General features: G+C 38.8%; 1 protein-coding gene across 1 annotated transcript; it reads right to left on the bottom strand.

Moving 5' to 3' along the window:
• Positions 1–17,030: 17,030 nt before the first annotated feature.
• LOC148840899 (uncharacterized) lies at positions 17,031–20,744 on the bottom strand. Its single transcript, XM_088917178.1, has 3 exons — positions 20,682–20,744; positions 18,595–18,742; positions 17,031–18,506 (listed from the first exon to the last, which is right to left on the bottom strand). The coding sequence occupies exons 1-3, from the start codon at positions 20,732–20,734 to the stop codon at positions 18,369–18,371; spliced, it is 339 nt and encodes a 112-aa protein (XP_088773304.1). The 5' UTR covers positions 20,735–20,744; the 3' UTR covers positions 17,031–18,368.
• Positions 20,745–23,104: the final 2,360 nt, after the last annotated feature.

The raw sequence follows: 23,104 nt of genomic DNA, 5'->3' as shown, positions 1-23,104 counted from the left end.
GCATACTTTTAGAATTTGATTAAAAGGGAATATAATATTGAATCGCGTATATATTTTATGAAAGCAAGATTGCTCAGCTGGACAAAAGTACACAACCTACCTTTATCAGAAATATTTATGCATCAAAGCCTTTACCGAAGATATTACTAATAGTATTAATAATGAATGACTTTGGACAAGCTGTATACTCAAAGTATAATTTCTTTAGCACATTTGTACAAGCACTTGGAATCTGTCCAAGCCATACTTTGTCAGGCATTTTGTTTTACTTCAACGGGCATAAAAACTCCCTTGCTTTTAGCAGGGCGTTTCATAATTTCTAACTACGAAAATGATTTAAAATGCGACACTTATCATTCAACTAGAGCTCAAAATATCACAAGGATCCTCAAGAGCACAGCAAAGACTTTATTAAAAGATACTTGTATGAGATACATGAGAATCCAGGCTTTTTTTATCAATGCTTTCTTTTCCGTATACCAGATTTTATGGAACCACTTCAGAAGGGTGTCAGCCAGTCAGATTCCAGGAATCGGTACTTTAAAGGAAAAATACACACCGGTATTCCATTTCTCCCTAAACAATTCAAGCATCGAAGTATTTAACTAGCATGTGAAATAGCGTGTGAAAAAGTGGTAGTTTTAAGCTTTTCTGCTAATATAATATGGAATTGCGTATCTAAAGAATTTAATAACGTTATGATTATATTCGTGTACTGCGACAGGGCTGTGTAGGGCTGTTTCGCCTCTGTCTTCATGCAATTCCCCCTGTAGCCTACTGGTCTACGTGCCCGCTTACCAACTCACGGGTTGTGTGTTCAAATCCAGCTGGTGCTGGACTTTTCTTTTCACAAACATTTCTTCGAAAAATAGAATAGCGATATTATGGACAATCAATTGACTTTTATATTTCAGAATACCACAACATGATCGATTCTAAGTCATTTTTGATAACAATGAATAGTCACCTTCTTCCCTTCTGACAACGGTCCCTGCTTCTGCTTCCTGCTTCTATTGTGTGTGTGTGCAATAGAGTAAATTTTTATAGAGAAATGGAGGCTGGACAGTATGCGTTACAATATAAACATTTATATTGATTTAAATCGTGTTCTGATTTAAATCGCAAACGTGTGTTTAATTATATGTGTTTTTTAATCATAATCAGGCTAATGCAACATAAATTGATACAGTATCTTTGTCTTCTAAGTATCTTAATAAATTTTCAGCATAGCTTTCTACCCGTTAAGATTTATATTTCTTGGGATTTTGGGATCAAACGTGGAAGGATTAGATTGTAATCGTTTTTATTTGTCAAATACGTGATTGTATTTCTGAATGTTATGTTACACCTACAGTAGTTCACTGCTTTAAATACATCGAATTAAGAAAGTTATGTGTAGCACTTTAGATCTTTTTTTCTGAACCAGGGAAAATCTGATCATGTTTCTCTATAACAATAATAAAAAACTTTATTTTACATATCACCTTTAAAAGTGGCATCTCAAAGCAATACAGTAGATCGAAAAACAGTTAAAAGGGACCAAAGTAAATACCAGACAAACGCAAATGCGTTTTTAATAAAATGCTTTTATTCATTCAGCAGAGAGTGAGAGGGACATCCAGCAGAGAGAGACACACACACCGGTTTCCATTGACAAAATTGTTTTTTTTCAATTCCTCTTGTCTAACAGGAATGTTTTGTTTGTGGACAGACTGTTAGACTAGAGGAAAAGATCGCCTCCTTCTACGAAGCATTTCGTTGATCCGATCACGAATTCTTTTCCAGTCGCACGAAGTAAGGGTAAACTTACACCATACCGATGAGCTAATGCCAGGGAAAGACACCATTTCCTTTTTCTGATCACTCGCTTTCTGGATACACATCTCACCTGTCCTGTTCTTTGTTTTCCTGGTTTGCTGATTATGCCTGCTGCGGTCCACTCCTACCCTCACACCTAAAGAATACTATTTTAAATTTCTTGGCGCAGTTCATTAACCCTTGTATGTGCTGTCCGCGCCCAAAATGCAATTTAAAAAAAGTCAAAAACCGCACTCAAAATGCAATTTAGAGCTTTCTGGCAAGAGGAGACACCCAAATCAATGTTACATGCCACAGTTTGTGCATGAACAGGGTTCTACTGCCTATTCCCTTCGATACCCGATTAAAAAAATAAAAAATGTTTGAATCCCCGGCGGAACCGGGCATCCATATGAATCAAGTAACAGGTTTATTCCATGCTGAAAAAAAGAAAGAAAACACATCCCATAAGAATTGATTGAGCTCCGCTCTGTACCACGCAATGATCCCCCCGGAGTCTCTGCCCCGGGTTATTTGGGTTTTTTAGACAGAGGGTAAAAACTCTCTCTCTGGCTTGACCTCCCCCTCCATGGGTATTGTCTGTTTTTTTTTTGTTAACAAGGCTCGCCAGCTAATGTGAATCGAAACCTGTCTTTCTAGCTTTTAAAGTCGTGCGATGTGTAAACCACAATTCAAATAGAGAAAAAAGACCTGACTGACAAGCCGATACATACTCTTAGAGTTTGATTAATAGGGAATATAATACAAAAATATAGTACTAAAAATGGTACTACCACTTTTAAAGGTGATATGTAAAATAAAGTTTTTTATTATTGTTATAGAGAAACATGATCAGATTTTCCCTGGTTCAGAAAAAAAGATCTAAAGTGCTACACATAACTTTCTTAATTCGATGTATTTAAAGCAGTGAACTACTGTAGGTGTCGAGAATTGTTTTGTGGTGTTTGTTTAGATGAAACGTTCCTAAAACGTATAACGTAACAAAATTAAAGACGATTAAAATCTGTAATCTTTCCACTTGTACTGTAAGTCATCGGAAAGTTTCTGCTTTGTGTAAGGATGGTATCAAAAAGCAATCTTAAGTGGTGAGAAAGCTGTGCTCAATGTATTTAAGGGACTTAAAAGTAAAAGGAGATGCTTCATATTGCTTGACTAATTTTAAAAACTAAGTTATAAATGCAGACGCTCCCTCGGTGCCGCGCCGGGTGTAAATATCAAAATATACATACCCAACACTGATTGTACCCATCTGTCATGCAAATAAAACACCTTGAATTGAATTGAATTGAGGGAGAGAGGGAGGAGGGGGAGAGAGATAACCAGGACTCAAGGCAAATAAGATACACTCCACAGGCATTCACAACAGCAACATATGAAACGTTTGCACGTATAGTTAAGTTATTACTTGGTTTTCAAAGTGCAATGAAATACAATATTGTTGTTGTTGCTGTTCTTGTTGTTTTTATCCTGTAAAGCGTTTTGAGAAGCCACCTTTAAAGGCGATATATACTGTAAAAGCGCTGATTCTTATGGAATGTGTTCCGCCGGGGATTCAAATTTTTTTTTTTAATCGCGTATCTAAGGAAATCTCAGTATAACTTTGTTCATGAACAAACAGTGTCATGTTACATTATTATTAGTTTTTTTGTTAACAAGGCTCGCCAGCTAATGTGAATCGAAACCTGTCTTTCTAGCTTTTAAAGTCGTGCGATGTGCAAACCACAATTCAAATAGAGAAAAAAAGACCTGACTGACAAGATTTAAGATGTGGCTGTCAATGTTGGATTAAAAAAAACACATTGCCCGACGTTTGTTGCATTGCTTGAAAAATAACTTTATTTCGAGAGACTGCATAAGTAATTCAAGTGTTTTTTTTAACTTCCTGAAAAATAACTAATAATTTAACTATATGTGCAAACGTTTTATGATATGTTGCTGTTGTGAATGTCTGAGGACATGTGCTGGCTGGACAGGAGGCTCCACTGTACACAGAGAGGGGCGGGAGGAGGGGACAAGCCGATACATACTCTTAGAGTTTGATTAATAGGGAATATAATACAAAAATATAGTACTAAAAATAAGATACACTCTACAGACATTCACAACGGCGACTGTCAGAAGATAGGACACAGCGGCTCAGGCACCCGCTGAATGGAAAAGGGGCACTTTAATGTTCTGTATGGCTAATACTAAAGCCAATACTGGCTCAATACCCTCAATGGGCTTTGACGTGCTAATGCGTTGGTTTAACAGTCCGGGTGTGGCAAGCTTCCAATGTCAACTCGACTCGATTGGAAGACAATGAACGTATTTTAGCCCTAAATGTATTAATAGCAAACATGGTTTACATAAAATACATTTTTCCAAGAAAGTTTATAATAATACGATCTATAGTTGAATTCTGAGCCTAAATATAAAGGAAAAGCATTTTCAGAGAGCAGTCACGCTGTGTTTATGTAGAAAAAGCGATTACGTTTCTGAGCAATCTAATTACCTATTCGCCTAAAACGCTATATAAAATAAAGTTTATATAGAGATGAATGATCAGTGTCGCAGTTTAATGCAGAGCTTTATTTAGATTTAGAGCTTTCTGGCAAGAGGAGACACCCAAATTATAATGTAACATGCCACTGTTTGTGCATGAACAAAGTTATACTGCAATTTTCCTTAGATACGCGATTAAAAAAAATAAATTTTTTGAATCCCCGGTGGAACACACTCTATAAGAATCAGCGCTTTTATACAGTATATCGCCTTTAAACACATATATTTAAACACGCGTTTACGATTTAAATCAAAACGCGATTCAAATCAATATAAATGTTTATTTTGTAACGCATAGGTGACTATTCATTGTTATTAAAAAGACTTAAATTCGATCATGTTGTGATATTTAGAAATATAAATTTGTTTGGTGCGAATGAGGTTTTATTTAATCTCTGACCAAGGGAAACGTTTCATTTTTTCAAAAAAAAGTTTGTTAAAAAATAAAGTCATACTGTACAGTAGTTCCATGGGATTCAATCACAGACAATGTGACATGGGAGTCAGGAAACTAACACACAGCGCCACCAGATTTGATAACGCTATAAAAACGCTATAAAATAATGTGACTAGGCACAGAACAAGTTTACAGCACAGTACAATAATAAATGCTGACCATGACTTTAGAAGCATAAATTACCTTACACTCAATTTAAACACAAGCTGTCTTTAGCCCTCTAAGCTGGTTCATACAGAAATGTAGAGATCCAGGCTCAGAACACACAGCTTCATTAGCGAATACATATGCAGGACAACTAGAGAAGATGTTTTACAGAGGATGGATTTTTAGAAACATCCCATCAGTGACATCACTGAAGTCAACTCCTACTGTGGGTAACTGTCGTGTGGATAGTTTCACAAGAATCAGACAAAGGTTTAAGCATCGCTTGTTCTAGATAAAACTGCAAAAAAAAACAACAACCCGTAATGTACTTCTTTGTGGCTCTGTTTGCCCAAATCATATATTCACAACGTTAAATTAGAAAATAATATTACGTAACCAAAATCCGCAATATGGAAACAGAACCTGTGTAATTGTTGACAGCTGATGTTCTCGTAACATTTTTACAAGACAAACTACAACATTTAAAAAATGACTTGTATGTACTTGATATCTCTAATCAATCCACTGCACTGCATTAAAACAAAACGAAAACTAGAACGCCCTGGGCATACCGTTTCGCGCTTCTTATCAGTTGCTCAAAAGTAATTTGACCGTATGAAATGCATAATATAAACCTAGAAACATATACGTGAGCAGTATTTACGTAGTATCGGTGTCAAGACATACCTCTCAAATACTGTAAATCAAGTTAAAAATATCTCAAGACCGATTCTGGTCATAATGAAACCATGTTTCGTGTATGTTTTCTTTAAAGTACCAAGACCAGCCATATACTGTATGTTTATGTTCCAAAATTAATATCGTTTATGGCCTTCACACGCGTTGCAGTATGCTCCTATTCTTTTTATGCTCAGGCACTAAGATTTCCCTTCAGTGGTAAAATTCCATATAAATATTCAATACTTAAACGGGCACAGTTAAGACATTAAATATACATATACATACTGTATACAGTACAGTTTGCATACGGTAATATGTTTATGTTCCTAAATCAATCTCTTTTATGAGCATGTGTAAGGCATGGTGAATCGATTCTCAAAAATTACTGTACTTTGCATGATTGGAAAAAAATGAGTGATTGCGAAATGCTGTGGTGTTACTTTTACAAAGACGGTCAATGAAAAAAAGAATGTGGACCAGGGCAATACTTTGAGTTTACAGCTTGTCCAAGGTCATTTATTATTAATACTATTAGTAATATCTTCGTTAAAGACTTTGATGGCTACAGCTCAAACATGAGAGGTTGAGGTTTATTAGCTCCACCTTGCGGAAATTCCGGATACTATTATTTTGCTAGCGGTATTTACCGGTAACTTGCGGTATTTACCGGTAACTTGCGGTAGACTGCGTACAGCGTACCGGAAAATAATGCGGTATCGCCCGCGCATTTTGGATGGCTGCATCTGTATAATGTCATGAATTAGAAGAAAAAGAATTAGACAATGTGTAAACTGTGAATTAAATATCATTATTTTTCTCAAATGGGTAATGTCTTTTAAACTCAGTTGATCAATTCCAGAATTTTGTACACGTATTTTATTATTGATGGCAATAGTGGGGTACAACAGGGATCTATTGTAGGACCACTTCTCTTCATAATTTATATCAATGATTTATATTTTGGTACAGCTGGTAAATTAGACACGCTCGCAGATGACACCAAGTAGTAGAATTAGCAAACACCATAAAAGCTGACTAAGAAATCCCTAAATAAATTTATAAAAGAATCAAAGCTTGTGATTACATCTGGCAGACAACATTTAATGCAAATACATATAAAGTATTTTTTCTACTATGTAAGTGTCTATTATTAACATAGGAAAGACACAGAACTCTCTTACTGTATGTTAAATTATGGTAAGACTGATGTTATGCTTCTAGGCTTCCAACGTAAAATTCCTGATAGATGATAGATACCTTGCAGTTACTTTTGGCTCTGTGTTATTTAAGAATATCAGGAACATCATGGTCCATCTATTTTCCATCTGTGTAATATTGCTCTTGCTCGACAGTGAAGACAGATGATAATAAAGTAGTTGTAATTACATTGGGTTTTTCATTGAGCTGTTTCATTGAGCAGCTACAGTCTCGTTCTAAATCATGTGTCTGATTATTATACTGCTAGCAATAAAACTGCCAATCAAGTCTATGTAAATTGGGCTGTCAGAATATCCAGTGCAGATTACATTCTTATTAAATAATACTATACAGTTTCAGCCTTTCAGAATGTGCAGGGGATACTGCAGTAGTTTGCAGTTCAGGTGCAAACCCAGTTACTTTGAAATACTCAATATGGGGCTGCACTACTTTGTAAAACTGCCAGGTGGAGCAGTGAAAGCTTAACGTGGCACGTGCAGCATTTGGGTTGTCGCCAGAAAACACCAGGTTTTGAATCCCAGTCAATGCTGAGGGACAATCTTTTTCCAATTGCAGAATTTAAGTTGTATACTGTTTAGACTTTTATTAATTTTAAACTGTGTATTACAGCATGTTAAACATTGAACTAATTAAAAAGTAGGTGTTTTTTATAAAAGCAAAATTGCTGTTGGATATATAAAAAAGAGTTTATTATTATACAGTAGCTTGTGAACGTGATGTACCTCTTTCAGTTTTACATCCACATTCAAAAAATCTAAAGGTAGATTTTGGTAGTGGAATGTACACACAGTAGATGGAAGTGGCAGCTAAATATAAAAAAGTACACAACACTATTCCACCTTCTTCATTAATATTTTATGCATCAAAGTCTTTAACTTCGTGCATTAGAGTGGGTTATGGTTTTAACATCTTTGTTCTAAAAATATTATAACGTTTATATACTGTAACTCATAAAAAGTTATAACATCATGCTCTTATTGTAAAAAAAGTCATACGGATTTAATGCCACTTGATAGTAACATTAATATGGAATCATGTAAATAAGCAGCTAAAATATCACAAGTGGATGTTTTGGGAATGTTTTGACTTTTATTTAAAAAAAATACGTTATTGTCCTTATAGTGGTAATGGCAATGGACTGTAATGTAGCGTGCTGCACCCAGGTGGTTCAAAGCCCGATCAGAGCATTACATTTGGTTTGTGTTTTACATAGCCAAATATATAAAAATTGTTTATTATTATAGCTTATAGTGAATGCAATGAGCCTCTTTCAGGTTTACATCTGAATTGAGAAAATCTATATTTTGTCTTAATCCAAATTTCAGCAGCCAGTAATCAGCCAACAATTTAACTTTAAATTTAAAACTTTAAACTATATATTGTACTGTACAGTACTGCCCAATCCAAAGACTTGGATCCCTTACTGGGAGGTTGTTTTGGGCAAATAGCTCCGGCATGAATCCTTTAAATTAAAGGAAGAGTGAAGAGTTATAAAGGAGACACATTGTGTATCTCCTCTTTTTATATATGTAAAAATGTTCCAATTTAAATGCAATACGGACTATATTATTAATAATATTAATAATGAATGACCATGGATGAGCTGTAAACTGAAGAGTTATAGAGAAGACACATCGAGTCTTGTCTTTTCAGCTTGGAATTAACCTTTAAAGCAATCCTTTTGGCTATATTTTTTACATAGCCGGATGTGTAAAAATAGTTCGTTATTATAGTTCGATGTGAATGTGATGTGACTTTTTCAGGCTTACATCCACATTAAGAATCTATATATTGTCTTAATACAAATTTTACTACAGAGAAATTTAACTTTAAATTTTGATTAAGAAAAATATTTGAACTGGTAGTATATCGTGGACTATGGTAATACTACCAGCTATATAAATATATTATATTTCGATCCTTAAATTAATATTTCACACATACTTTACTGTACTGGCTTTGAAACCATACGGTATCATAATGTATATACAGTGTATTTATGCGTATTTGCCATGTACGCTACTGTTTCGGTATAGCTGTGGATCTGACTTCATGGGATTTTCTTGTATGGAACAGCCTGAGGTGAGACCCGACGGGATGCGGAGTCCCTGAGGCGTATCGTCCAAGTTTCGAAATTATAAAAAAATAAACCTTTGATCACTTTGATCAGTCCGGTTTGTGGATTTTGGGAAGGAGGTAAAATTGAGATACCTGTGGATGTTCCATGATGAGACGGTTTGCCTCCTGGGGGAGCTCATTACTGCTGATAAGAAGAGAAATGGTGGATACCACTTCCTTTTGGTAGTCAGTGGTAGGGTCCTGTTGGAGAGGGAGGTAGGCAGAAGTGTCAGTTAGTTGTCTAGAGGCTTCAAAGATATATAGATCCTTACGCCACACCACAACAGCACCTCCTTTGTCCGCTGGTTTGATGACGATATCATCCCTGTTGCGGAGAGACTGGAGCGCCTGATTTTCTCCTTGGGTGAGGTTAGACCTATGTTTACTGGGTATAGAGAGTGCCTTGGGAGCTTGATTAGTGCATTGGTTGATGAATTTGGACCCAGCTATGCCAACATTTTTGTCGGCTGGGTAGAAGAACGCTTCTTCGCTTCCTACACTGGCTATGTCCCTGACCTCTACAAACGATATATTGATGACTGCGTTGGTGCCGCCACATGCTCCAACAATCAGCTTGAGTTCTTCCTGCACCATTTCACCAACTTCCACCCGTCCCTCAAATATACGATTAACATATCTTCCACTACTCTTCCGTTTCTAGACATCCACTTGTCTATCAACTACCCCCGACTGTCCACTTCAGTTTATTACAAACCCACGGATTCACACAGCTACCTCCTGTACAGCTCATTTCACCCCAACCACACTAAAAACTCTCTTCCTTTTTCACAGTTCCTTAGGTTACGACGATTATGCAGCGACGACATCGACTTCGAGAACCAAGCCCTCGAAATGTACTCATTTTTCATCAACAGAGGATACCCCAGCAGTGTGATTGACAGGGCCCTTGCCCGAGCCAAAAACACCCCCCGGACCATCAACCCGATCAGGAACTCCCGCCGTAACAACCGCATTCCTTTGGTGCTTCCTTACCACCCTAACACACTTCCTATCCCCAGGACCATTAACCACAACTTTTCCATCCTACAGGATGATCCCTCCATTGGGGCCCTCTTTTCTGATCGCCCTATCATCTCATATCGCCGACCACCTAATCTGCGTAACCTCCTTGTTCACAGCTCCCTTGACCGCCCTCAACAACCATCCACACCAGGCACTTTCCCTTGCAACAGAGCTCGCTGTATCACCTGCAAATACACAGCCACCACCACACTCATTCAAGGCCCCTCAGGACAATTCCGGATCACCCAGACAGCATCTTGTACCTCCAGCAACCTTATTTACTGTATCTCTTGCAGTAAATGCCCAGCCATCTACATTGGAGAAACAGGAAGGAGACTCGGAGACCGTTTCAGAGAACATGTCAGGGCTGTAAAGATTAAAGATCTCTCCAAGCCCATTGTTTCTCATTTCACCTCTGACGGCCACGACCACTCTAATCTCTCCGTCTGTGTTCTCAAAGATGGTTTTCCGAACTCATACATCAGAAAGACCACCGAAACTAAAATTATTCTGCAGCTAGGATCACACCTTCTCCCTTCCCTTAACGACAGACTACTGTTCTTTTAAATTTTCTCCATTCATTGGAAGTTTCATTTCACACCTCTCTGCACCCATTCTGACTTCACACCTCTTGATTGGCCTCTCTTTCTGTCCCCTGCTCCCGCCTCTCACTCCTCCTCCCTCCCAACCTTTGTTCTCCTGCTACTTTACCTTTGCCTACTGCCCTGTCTCTCTCACACCTGAAGAAGGCTCCACGGCCGAAACGTTGTGTTCTCTTTCTTCTTTTTTTCAGCATGGAATAAACCTATTACTTGTTCCTAAAGAATGATATATAATATATAAAAGTAATAGATTACATATACAAATGTAATTATATAATATCATATATTAACACAATACCCACCATCTATGTACATTCACATGACTAAACATATATCATATCAGTATCAAATCAATTACAATGATTATAATTCACGCATAAATCGCCCCTTTTTTCCCCATCTTGTATCACATTAGACGTACTCCCCAAGATATAAGCCAATATCCGTTATTTTAATCTACAATGCAACTTTTCCAGTGTTGTACGTTAACATTTGGTTAATAAAATCGACACACCTAAAATATTAAATAAGAAAGAAAAAAATTATAACAAAATGGACGACATACCTTATAGAACATAAAACACGTTGGTGTTACACACGCTAAATGTCTCTCTCTCTCTCCTTCTTAGCAAAATATAACACGTGGTTAAACACCGTGTAATGCATTAAACATTACCTTCATGCATTACCGTGATTAATTTGGCACACAACTGTAATATTTACAGAAATAATATAAATAATATCGCCACATGAATATGTAATAAAAATAAAATAAAAAAATAACGCTCACATGCTAACCTGCATGACCACGTGTAGCTAGCACCACACTACACTCCATTACGGTACGTTATCATATCGCAACAGGCCCTCCAGATCAGACATCCTAACTTTCTAATTAATCAAATAAAACATTATGTGCAGCCAAATAATGCGGCACAGTCTTTGTCACATGGTCACCAATATATTACACCATACTATTAATAGTTTAAAACGGAAAATAAGCTGATTAAAATAAAGTCGCATAAGTTCATTGAAGAGAGACAGTAACGTGTGTCTTACCCACTTGGCGTCCACAATACATCTGAGGAAACACCAGAAAAACGTGATGCCTATGACGCCCAGGGTGCACCTTAATTGATGCCCCACCAACAACAAATTCTAAGGTATGACGCAAAGCCAACTATATACATAAAAACTGAACTAATTTTGGGGAAGTTCACAAAAATAAAATATTACATTTAAATTTTAATAACATAAAATAAAAGATAATATCATATAACCATGGCTCAATACACCTGGCTACACAGACATACCATGTAGAGCCTTGAACATAAGCATAAAGATTTAAAAGTGACTTCAAAACCAGAAAAGAAGCTGTTGCAAGGACTCCAAAACAGAAGTGACATGATTGACTAGCTGCCAGTGTCTGAACATACAGTATTGTAATTTGCCAAGTGTAGTTTTAGAGACTCCAACAAGCAGGGTGTTAAAGTAATTATTTTTTTAAAACAAACAGTTTTACCACTACATTTCACATAAGACACAACCTGGCAATATTATTTAGATGAAAAATATGCAGATAAAGATATTATTGGGGCAACACTGATATTCAAAATGTTGTCTATTAAAAAGGCTTTGGTGTAGAAAGGAGAGCAAAGTTAGGATTTGTAGTTAACATTGTATAAATTAAAACAATGAATGTTATGTCAGGATTGTACAATGCAGTGGTAAAACCACATTTAAAATATTGAAATTAACTTTGGTCACCAAATTAAGAAAATATTATGCTGTTCTGGAATTCATCCAGAGCAGAGAAAGCAGGTACATTGCCAGGATGATAAGGTACATTGAAAAGAATGTCTTACTCTGTCATCTTATTTTCAGAAGGAGTGCAAAGCTGTCTTTTCTGTTGGGTTGTTACTGGAATATAAAGATCAAACACCCAACCAAACACCTCGATCCTAATCAAGAGCAAAGTCCCAATAATATTTGGATTGATGTCCAGACTTACTACTGTATGTAAGTACAGTAGGTTCATGCACACTGAAGGGATCACTGAACATTTCACTTTATCTAATGGTCACTTCAGCTGAGATTAGGAGCAGCAATATAATAGTACTTTGGGCATTCTGAATTGATAAAAGAGATAAAAAAGAAATGAATATGCCATTCTGACTTATATTGTAGTAATATAATGTGATGAATAGTGTACTGATCCACATCTCCCTAAAGTTGACTCTTCCTATTGTATGCTCCTTGCCATTTCCCCTCTGCCTCTCACTTTCCCACCTTTTCCCCTCCATAAAAGAACTGAGAGACAATGCTCATTTTCTTCCTGCCAGGTTTCATTTAGAAGCAGCATCTCTATCTTCTTCTCCTTCCACGCTAGTTTTCTCACCCCCCCAAATAGCACACAAGCTGTAAATAAAAAGGGCATGAAAGCTTCCTCACGAGTCAGAACAATAGCCTCCTCGCTTCCCTTCTTTGACTAAATGCCTAAAAAGTGCTAAACATCACAATATGTACTGTATAAAAATGAGTGGGTTCAGAACTCCATTTTTGATTCCCAGTTTCTTTGATCCTTTCTATTATTTGAGATGCACCTGGTAAAATTAAGCTTCTTCTTTCATTCTGTAGTTTCAAATAAAAGCATCTTAGGCATATTGGAAGCTATATTATTTGCTAGCATCCATCATCCAAGCCACCCTTAGAGCAGTTTTGCCCACAGCATTGATTCTGTATAGAGAATTACATCCCTTCTGGCTGTATAAATTGACTTCTTTTGGCAGAAGGCCCCATGTGGTTCAAGGTTCTGCAGTATATTTTATCTAGCATTTACAATGGTAGTTTACACCACATGCTGGGAACAATGTATAGCTAAATAATTAAATACTACATTTAAACATTGTTGACCAACTTCAGTTTTGCACCTGTGATTTTTTGTTATTATTTCAATACTTTAATTATAGATTTTATTATTCAATGTTATTTTCAGCAGAGTACAAAATTAAACTTAGTAGTACATATCTTAGATCAACATGCTCAGTAAATCTTATACAAATTACAATTGCATGGGAGAACACCCAAAGATTTTATGTCTGTTTCAAGGTATACAATTCACCATCAAGATAAATGATAAATGCTGGAGTGCTCAGGCTGGAAAATGATTACACTGTCAACACCTATTACACAGATCAATCAAGACTGTAAATGGTATATTTATTAGAGGTTTTCTTCATAAGATGAACTTCATCCTGTAGAGATGAGAGAAAGAGTGATTACATGTAGTGGTTTTAATAACCACCATTGTTATTTTTTTCATACCTTACTGGATTATTTTCATACCTTCTAGGACTATTTTGTTTGTTTAGACTAAAATTTAATACAGCTTATTTATTAAGTGAATGCAAAGTCCCTGATCTGATCTGACTCCCTGATCTGATCTGTTGAGGGTGTGTAGTCTTCTACTGAGTCTGTGGATTGGGCAGTCCTCTGGAATGTGCTCCATAGTTTGCTCCATCCCACAGGAACAAAGAGGACTTGCACTGATTCTCCATCCATAGAGGTTGTTAAGACATGGACCATGACCAGTCATACAGAGGTTTAGATTGGACCACTTTTTTCTTGAAAGGTGAAAGCTGGGAGCTTGTTGGGTAGGGCATGTGATGAGGTACTTAGTTGTTAAGTCCAGTGATTCCCATTCTTGAGCCCCAGGTGGAGTCTGCATTGGAATCTTGCTGGGGATGTTTTTTACAGATTGGCTTTTCTTTAAAGGCAGATGTGTCTTTGATGGATTAAATATGTCCTTGTGTTGAGTCGGGTGAGGCTTTGAGGCTTGAGCCTTTTGAGCATGTCTTATCACAAGTGGTCAGAGTGGAGTGATGTTTGTGAGGACAGGGGAGTGGGGTGGAATAGGGTTCCAGAAATGATGTGCATGGTGACATTCAGCTGGGTGTCTGGGTGAGTATGTAAAGATCTTGACCAGACAGGGGCATAGTATTCTGCTGCTGAGAACGTTCAATGGCTGAAGTCCAGAAAGTGGTAGAGGTAGCAACCCATATTGTACCACATGTTTGGAGATCATATTGTTCCTTGTTTTGACCTTGTGAACCCAAAAAGTGAGAACATACTTTGCTACTGGTATTCTCTAAAGTATTTTCTTCATAACTATAAATCATTAAATAATTAATATATAAAATAGAGAAAAACAGAATATATAATTAAATCTTCTAAGCCTTTTTCCGTAAATTTAGTTACTTGATCTTTCAATGAGATGCCATTTCATACACCAAAGATGTTACTTATGATAGCCACACATATTACTAAGAATTGTAAATCTACCCCTAGTATCTGGTGACAGTTGCAAGAAGAAGCACATACTGCAAAGCAATATTTAATGACTTGCCATGCCAGACATTATTAAATCTTGATAAATTAAGTTCATATGATTATCACAGTCAGAATACTTTTATTATCAGATGAAAAATAAATAACAACAAAAATTAGTTACTCTCCAAAAAAGGGATGACAGTCCCGAACCCAATAATTATCAACTAATAAAAGGTGGCTTATACTCCACTGTCTAATTGCTGATGAGCAAAACTACAAATGAACATCATTGTCAAGTTGCTTCATGTGATCTTTGACCTAATCACTGACTAAGTTGCTTAGTGATGTTTTGTTAAAATGGAAGATTAAGGTTGTTATTTATGGTGAAGATTGTCAACTGTTCTGCAAATAATTACTGTGATACTGATCTTTGATATCTGCTACAGCCCTGTTGTAATGGCCATGTGGTGTTTCAATTTTTGGTTATATTCTTTTAAAAACAATCTTTAAGCATGTAGTTTAAATATAATAAAGTTATTGAGTTATTAAGAAGTTAATTCCGAAGGCTTGCTGCATAGCATTGAGAGTTTTTTTTTTTTGTGCTGCAGTAATTTGTGGAAATTGTTGTGGAATAATTACCCAGTGTGGATTCATTGCAGTTGCTTAACTTTTGTGCTGTATTGTATGCAAACAAGCAAACGTGGAGTGTGGTTCAGCAGAATTATCAACTTCTAAAAGGGAAGTAATGCTTATGGATAGAGCTAAGGAAGATAGGCCTTTTCGGCTCCTGGGATCAAGAAAGGCTAAAATAGGGCAGATGACTAATAAAATGAATGAGATGGAACAGCTCATAACAGTAATATTGACACAGTCAAAACCAGGTTAAACGTGAATTTCAAAGAGCTGCATAAGGAATTTGATTAGCTCAACGGTTCAGTGTGGCAATGCATGTCTGAAGATGATGTAATTGAGCCCAGAATGGCCACCTTTGCTGAATTTATCACAAAACCTGTAAGATGGATGCATGAAGTCTATAAACATGCCAAGCTAGCCAGAAAGACTGAAGCAGAAGTGAGTCCTGCTGATAGTATATCCATAGTGTCACCAAAGGTTTGTAAGAAGACACAGAGAAAGAGCTCTAGTGCTGACACATCATCTTCTGCCCATGTGAAAGCAGAAATAGAAACGGCAACTTTACTTGCACAAGCAGCTGCTCTAAGGCAAAAGCAAGCTCTTGAGAGACAAGAAGCTGACTTAAAAGCACAAAAGAAGGCACTTTGGCCGTTTCAGACACTAAGATCAAGATTTTGAAAGAACTTGAACTTGGTCAAGCTACATTGCTAATATCAAGCAAGATATTCACTTATGCTTCTGGCAGAAGTGAGCAACATAGTCACCCAGTCAGGGGAGTGAGTTCTCAGACAAAAGAGTGTCCATTTGAAACATGTTTGCAACGTCAGGAAAGCCACGGTGATGTGCAATGATTTAACACTCCTGTTCCAAGGAAAGACGGACTGGTTGATGCAATGTGTGATGCAGTGCAGAAACAAAACGATATCACAGAAATCTTAGTGAAGCAACATAGGTCAGTAGTATAAAGCGACACCTTTCGTCAAACTTTTGACAGGTACCACGCCCCCTTTTCAGGCCAATGGTCGTCCGCGGTGGTTGGCTGTCCCGCCCCCTCAGGAGCCAATGTTGTGGATCGGAACTCCTCGCCTCCACCCCCCACCCGGGCGGTCGGCCCGACGCCACAGGGTCCCAAAGCCACCAGACGTCGCATGCCACGCTTTAGGTGTGTGCACGTGTGTATTGGTTTGGAAGGGGACCATGTCTGCCGCGGGGTTGAGTGCGCTCTATTATAACCCTGGGAAATCGGGCAGTTACGGCGGCGCGGAGAGTCTGGTGCGGGCCGCGAGATCCCGGGGTGTGAGCGGCGTCAGCCGCGGCCGGGTGGTCGAGTGGTTGTCCGGCCAGGCTGCTTATACGCTGCACAAGCAGTGTCTCAAAAGCATCAGGGTTGTAAGCACACACACACACACGCACTGACTGTGTAAAGTCTCGCGGAAAGAATTTACAGGACAAACACCATGTGAAATGTGAACCGCTTTATTTCAACAGTGGGTTTTCAAACACAGAAACACCGCAGCAGCGCTTTCACACAAGTTACAGACTCCAGTTTGCAAGTATGTGAAATGTGAACCGCTTTATTTCAACAGGGGTTTTCAAACACTGAAACAACGCAGCACACACGCGTTACCGACTCCTGTTTGCATTCAACAATTAAATGTTGGTGCGGAAAATTAGTTCGGTACGCGTAACCACCACCCCCACACTGCTGAGAAACTTTGCGGCATCTGAAAAAGCATTCATAACCCCCTTCCGCTCCCCGCGTCTAAAGCCATGCGAACCACACTGGGCGATCCGATCTAGCAGGGCAAAAAAATTTGCCTGCGTAACCAGCGGGATGGTGTTACCACAGGTTCTGTGCAAAACACGCTGTATTTTGGAATACACACTGTAGAACCCCCCAGGCTTCCTTTTCTGATCTGAAAACAACAGATCTGTAATAATTTCACTCAAGTTCTCGACATACACATCTATCTCTTTAACAAATTTAAGGACATTAGCATTCGACTCTTTGTTTTGCATATCAAGCTTTGTAGAGAGAAGCGTGTAAAGCACTCTTAGTAAGAATTCAGACGTATACATTCGAAATTCTTCATTCTTCGGTCGATGGCACACCCGGGTCTGTAAAACAGAGTGAAATCTGTATTCACATTTTACATAGATCTTTTTTTTTTGCGTCTGTAAAAATAAGAATAGTGTTTCTTCTGCAACTCATCAAAAGTCACGTCTACTAATTTTTCATCCAGCTGTTCAAGGGTGGTGTGTACATGCTCATATGGGGAGCGGTCCTCAATTATATTTTTTAGCAACTGTTTTATGCACCGCTCAGTGTCATTTGTGATGGTGTACGACCCCAGACACCGGGCGGTGTACAGAACAGCCGATAAAATTCGGGCTAAACTGAGAGACTTATAAATTTCTAAAGCGGCAAACGTCACGTCTTCACCCCCATCTGCGTAGCCGGCAGACAGGCATGTGTGACCCCGCTGCCCGGGGTGGTCAATCAAACAGGCCGGACAGTCATCAACCAGGACCCCCTTTAAACAGTGTTTGAAGATGCAATAAACTACTGCTTTCACAATCTTGGGCATAACATCGGGCTCATTAGGGACAGGGGCATCAGCTTTATTAACATTTGGGCGAACACCCAGGCATAGACACGAGACATTCACATGTGTCGGTAGGCTGAAGATTGACCCGTCCACATCCTCTTTATTCTATTAAAGGAAAAAGAAAAGGAAGGCTTAACAAAATAGACATGCTTTGCACCTAAAATATCGAGCATTTAACGCGCTTTTGAGCTAAGGTTTTTCGTTAATATTTACCATTTGTAGCGTGGTATCATCGCTAGCACCCGGCTGTTCTTCAACATCTGCTACCCCAGCTGAACTCACACACCCACTGATGTCACAGGGCGCAGTGGGTGGGGTCGGGTTTTGCTAAAAAGAAGACCATGTATTAAAATGACATACGCTAAGCACCGATACAACAATTCCACGAGCCGAAAAAAATATTTTAGCCGCCTACCTCTTCACTTTGCAGAGTAGCGGACCCCGTTGTTTCGCCACACAAAGAAGCCATCTCAGCAGCTCCGCGGTGTCTGACAGCACCAAGCACGCACTGCGGCCCAGTCAGGTCGGAGCGTTTAAGAATATGCGCCAATGGTGTAACACGCCTACATAACACAAGACATTTTTCAATTGGTTGTGACGACCCCCCCCCCTGATTTATCGAGAGCGAAAAGTATACGCTTATCAGCTTATAAGTTTTAAAGTATTATCACACAACGCAAACACAAATGCTGTGTTTCACCGAAAATAAATTTTAAACACGCGGGGTTGGTCTTAAAGTTTTTAAAATAACGTGATAAGACACAGTTTATTTTTAATAACACATTCGCGACAGCTTTTTCGAAAGTTTGGGATAAATTTCCACACAGCGCCAGCCTAAAAGTCTTTAAGGTGATAACAGACAACAAATGGTGGGTTGTTGTTCTTCAGACTTTAACGGATTGTTCTTAAAGTTTTAAAATAGTTTCCCTGAAGAGATGATTTGTGATGCTATTGGAGACGGGGTTGGGGGGGGGGGGTTAGTTACAGGCTCTGGAATGCAGAGTGGGGGGGGGGGGGGGGGTAAAATTGACATCTGGGAAAGTTTACAAACATTTTAAATCCATGTAAAGTTTTCTAATTTACAAACAACACATGTACTTCACGCAAAAATGTTCATAACAAAGCGGCGCGAAAAATAAAACCTCAAAACGTCAAGCTTGGTCTGTGAACACGTCCCTATAAAGAACAGATACATAATAAAAACATTTTGCTTGATAATATTCTTAGCGGTCTGTTGGCGAATCAAACAAAGACACAGCGGCACATTTTCGCCACGTTTTAACAGCTAAGAAATGTAGACACCGTTGTATGTCTTAAATAATATAGATTTTAACATTATAACGATCTATATTCGCTTATCAGTTTATAAGTTTTAAAGTATTAACATACAATGCAAACACAAATGATGTGTTTGCCCAGAAAATAAATTTTAAACACGCGGGGATGGTTTTAAAGTTTTTAAAATAACGTGATAAGACACAGTTTATTTTTAATAACACATTCGCGACAGCTTTTCGAAAGTTTGGGATAAATTTCCACACAGCGCCAGCCTAAAAGTCTTTAAGATGTTAACAGACAACAAATGGTGGGTTGTTGTTCTTCAGACTTTAACGGATTGTTCTTAAAGTTTTAAAATTGTTTCCCTGTAGAGATGATTTGTGATGCTATTGGAGACGGGGTTGAGAGGGGGGTTAGTTACAGGCTCTGGAATGCAGAGTGGGGGGGGGGGTAAAATTGACATCTGGGAAAGTTTACAAACATTTTAAATTCATGTAAAGTTTTCTAATTTACAAACACCACATGTATTTCACGCAAAAATGTTCATAACAACGCGGCGCGAAAAAATAAAACCTCAAAACGTCAAGCTTGGTTTGCGAACACGCCCCTATAAAGAACAGATACATAATAAAAAACATTTTGCTTGATAATATTCTTAGCGGTCTGTTGGCGAATCAAACAAAGACACTGCGGTACATTTTCGCCACGTTTTAACAGCTAAGAAATGTAGACACCGTTGTATGTCTTAAATAATATAGATTTTAACATTATAACGATCTAAAACGTTTTCTAAAATGTTTCTTAAATAATTTCTACAGACCACTACCTGCACCCCCAACGATACCTAAGATTAATGGTTTTATTGGGGGGGGACATGTGTGTTTCTTATAAGAGAATGTTTAGCGGGTTGAGTATAAGTACCAGTGGTTTAACAGACGAAGTTTTAGCTGCATTCCAAGTCCTACAGTCTCACGTTATCGCCTAACTCGTCAGAATGGATCACGCCGATCAATTACAACAGTCTGAAGATAGTCTATTTACAGACTTAACACTGTTCGACTTGATAGACGAAGACGAGGATTCCACGAATTTCAGCGGTATGTATATCTGGCTTATTGTGAGACAATTACAACGTCACGATGCATGTCACGTGTTAGCTATAGTTACAAAACGTTGTATAATATTTGTATACTAGGCAGTATTGAATGATTATAACGGAATTACCGGTGATTGGTGCCGTAATGTGGTCGTGACTGTGTGTATCCATTCATTTCCATTAGCCCCGAAAACCGCCGCTGTAAAAAGACCAGTTACGACGCAGCACAACGCTGGTGGGTAATTACGACAATGTTTTGAATAACGCTTTACGGCCATGTGAGTCTTAAAGACACAGGGGTATATACACCACACCAAAACACGTATGTGTCTATTCCGCAGACGCGGGCGAAGGGACAAGTCGCCACACATTTAAAAAACCTCGTTTGGGGTTTGCAATACCACCCCAAAACCTTGTGGTGACACAGGCAGATGTTCACGGCACACCAGACGGTGCGGGGGATATTATCAGAGCGCCTGAGAGAAGAGGTCGGTATTATATAAAACATTCTTTTAGCATGGCCATTTAAACGTGTCTATAATAAAAATACCATCCGTTTTTCTATTTTTTCACTAATGGTATTTTCCCACGTCGTGCAGACCCCGGACCTTCAAAAAATAAATTGCGACGAGCCAACAAGTTAACTGGGACAACGAGCTCAAAACGTCTGAAATCAACAGGCAAAGGTTAATATAATTTAAGCGTGGTCAAGATGTGTTATGATCCACTTACGGTAAACGTTACTTCTTTTGTTAGGCTGTTAATTCGCTGAAAGATCCTACCTCGCGTAGTTTTCTGTTTGGGAGTGTTAAAAAACCTTATTTAAAACTGCCTAGCTTTTAAAGTTAAAAGCGACTGGTCTGTGCGAGGGTCTACAGGCCGTTAACCACGCCGCTTGACCCAGTAGCGCCACCACAGCCGTCAAGGAAACCGGTGTTGTGTTGAAAAGTCTTTTATTTTTATCACCGTGTAGTTTTCTGATTTTGAGATGTGGAGCATTGGCGTGGTAATAAAAAGTCTTTTATTTTTTCACACAGCAGCTGTATCGACGCGCGGCGAAACAAATGTGTCGGAAACGACGGACCCTAAGGCGGTGACTGCATCGGAGACGGTTGTTAAGACGCTGACCAAAGCCAGACGTGTCAAGCCTTCGGAGCGAAATCATAACGCGCCTAAAGACTTGGTGCTTGGTGATTTGGGGTGCTCAGTACGGCATATTGCAGACTTGGTATCAAAGGTGGGCACTAATGAGGTGGATAAAAAGCGGTGTTTAGAGAATCTAAGAGCCGCTTTAGCATGTGCACATGCAGTGTTTCCAAAAACGATCCAGGTTTACGCCGCTAGCCTCTTAGACGTTTTTTCCAAAGAGGATGTCGATCTAACCTCTGGATTTCACTACCTCGTAATGCTATTTCAGGGAGCATTGGTGCAAAGCCCCGGTGATAAATGACTAAACATGCGGTCTAAAAAGTGCTTAAAAGACCGACCGCGTGCCAACCGCAAGCTTTTGTACATAAATAAAAGAATTAAACTGGCAAAAGCATGTTTGTTGCGTCGTCAAAGATTCAGAGCGAGGCATCAGATTTCCCAAGGGTCGCCCGAGCCACGCAATGAAAATGCAGTGGTAGAAAATAATTTAAGACCCGAGGTTGTTGTAGCAGAACAGGATGGTGGTAACCCAGAACCGGTTGTACTGAACGATCTAAATCAGGTTGGTGGTGGTGGTGCCGGGGCGAATAGAGACCCCTTAGTTTTCCTGGAGCGTATACGTAGTTATAACAGGTCTTATAATAATTTTAGAGCAACAGAGCACCATGAAGAATTTCGTTTTGTTAATCTCGACAGAATAGCCTCGTATGTACAGGCTATAGACGCTGTGCATGGTGCAGTCCAGAGAATATTGGATGAACTTTCTCCAAACATCGGGGCGAATGATTTTGTACAGCTGCGTTTGACTGCGGGTGGTTTTAACAAACCCTTGTTCTCACGCAGGAGACACCCCGGAGAATTAAATGCTGCCGATTTTTTAAGCCACATCTCAGACCTCCTACAGAGCCACACAGAGGTTCTCACCGATGACACCCTCCGCTTAGTGGTGACGATAGTTAGGAATATGCAGGGGGGTGCCCGCCGAAGATTTAAATCTGTTCTGTACAGCCGGGTAATTGCTCAGAAAAAAGCGCACCTTATCGACTTACATTACACGGGCGGTAATCTGTGTTTCGCCGGGAGTGTGTATGGTTTGTTGAATGAGGGTTGTACCGATGGGGAAATGTTACAGGGCGCTAAACGAATGCACAGAGAGTTGGGTTTTCCAGAGAATCGGAAAATTAGTTTGTCAGACATTACCGCTTTTGAAAAACATTTAAAGGTGGTCATTAAAATTTTGTACCACGACCAGGGTGATTGGAAATATTTTACAACGGGGCCCACACCACCAAATTCTAAAATACTTTTTGTTCTACTGCATGAAGAGCATTTTTACGGGGTTTTAAATATTAAAGCTTTTGTGGGGGCGGCGTATTTTTGCACTAACTGCCATGCGGCGTAT

The sequence above is a fragment of the Atractosteus spatula genome, chromosome 1, assembly GCF_055471065.1.
Source record: "Atractosteus spatula isolate fAtrSpa1 chromosome 1, fAtrSpa1.hap1, whole genome shotgun sequence".
In the NCBI taxonomy this organism is placed as follows: domain Eukaryota; kingdom Metazoa; phylum Chordata; class Actinopteri; order Semionotiformes; family Lepisosteidae; genus Atractosteus; species Atractosteus spatula.
Note: the sequence above shows the minus strand (reverse complement) of the source record. Positions and strands in the feature narration are given on the sequence as shown.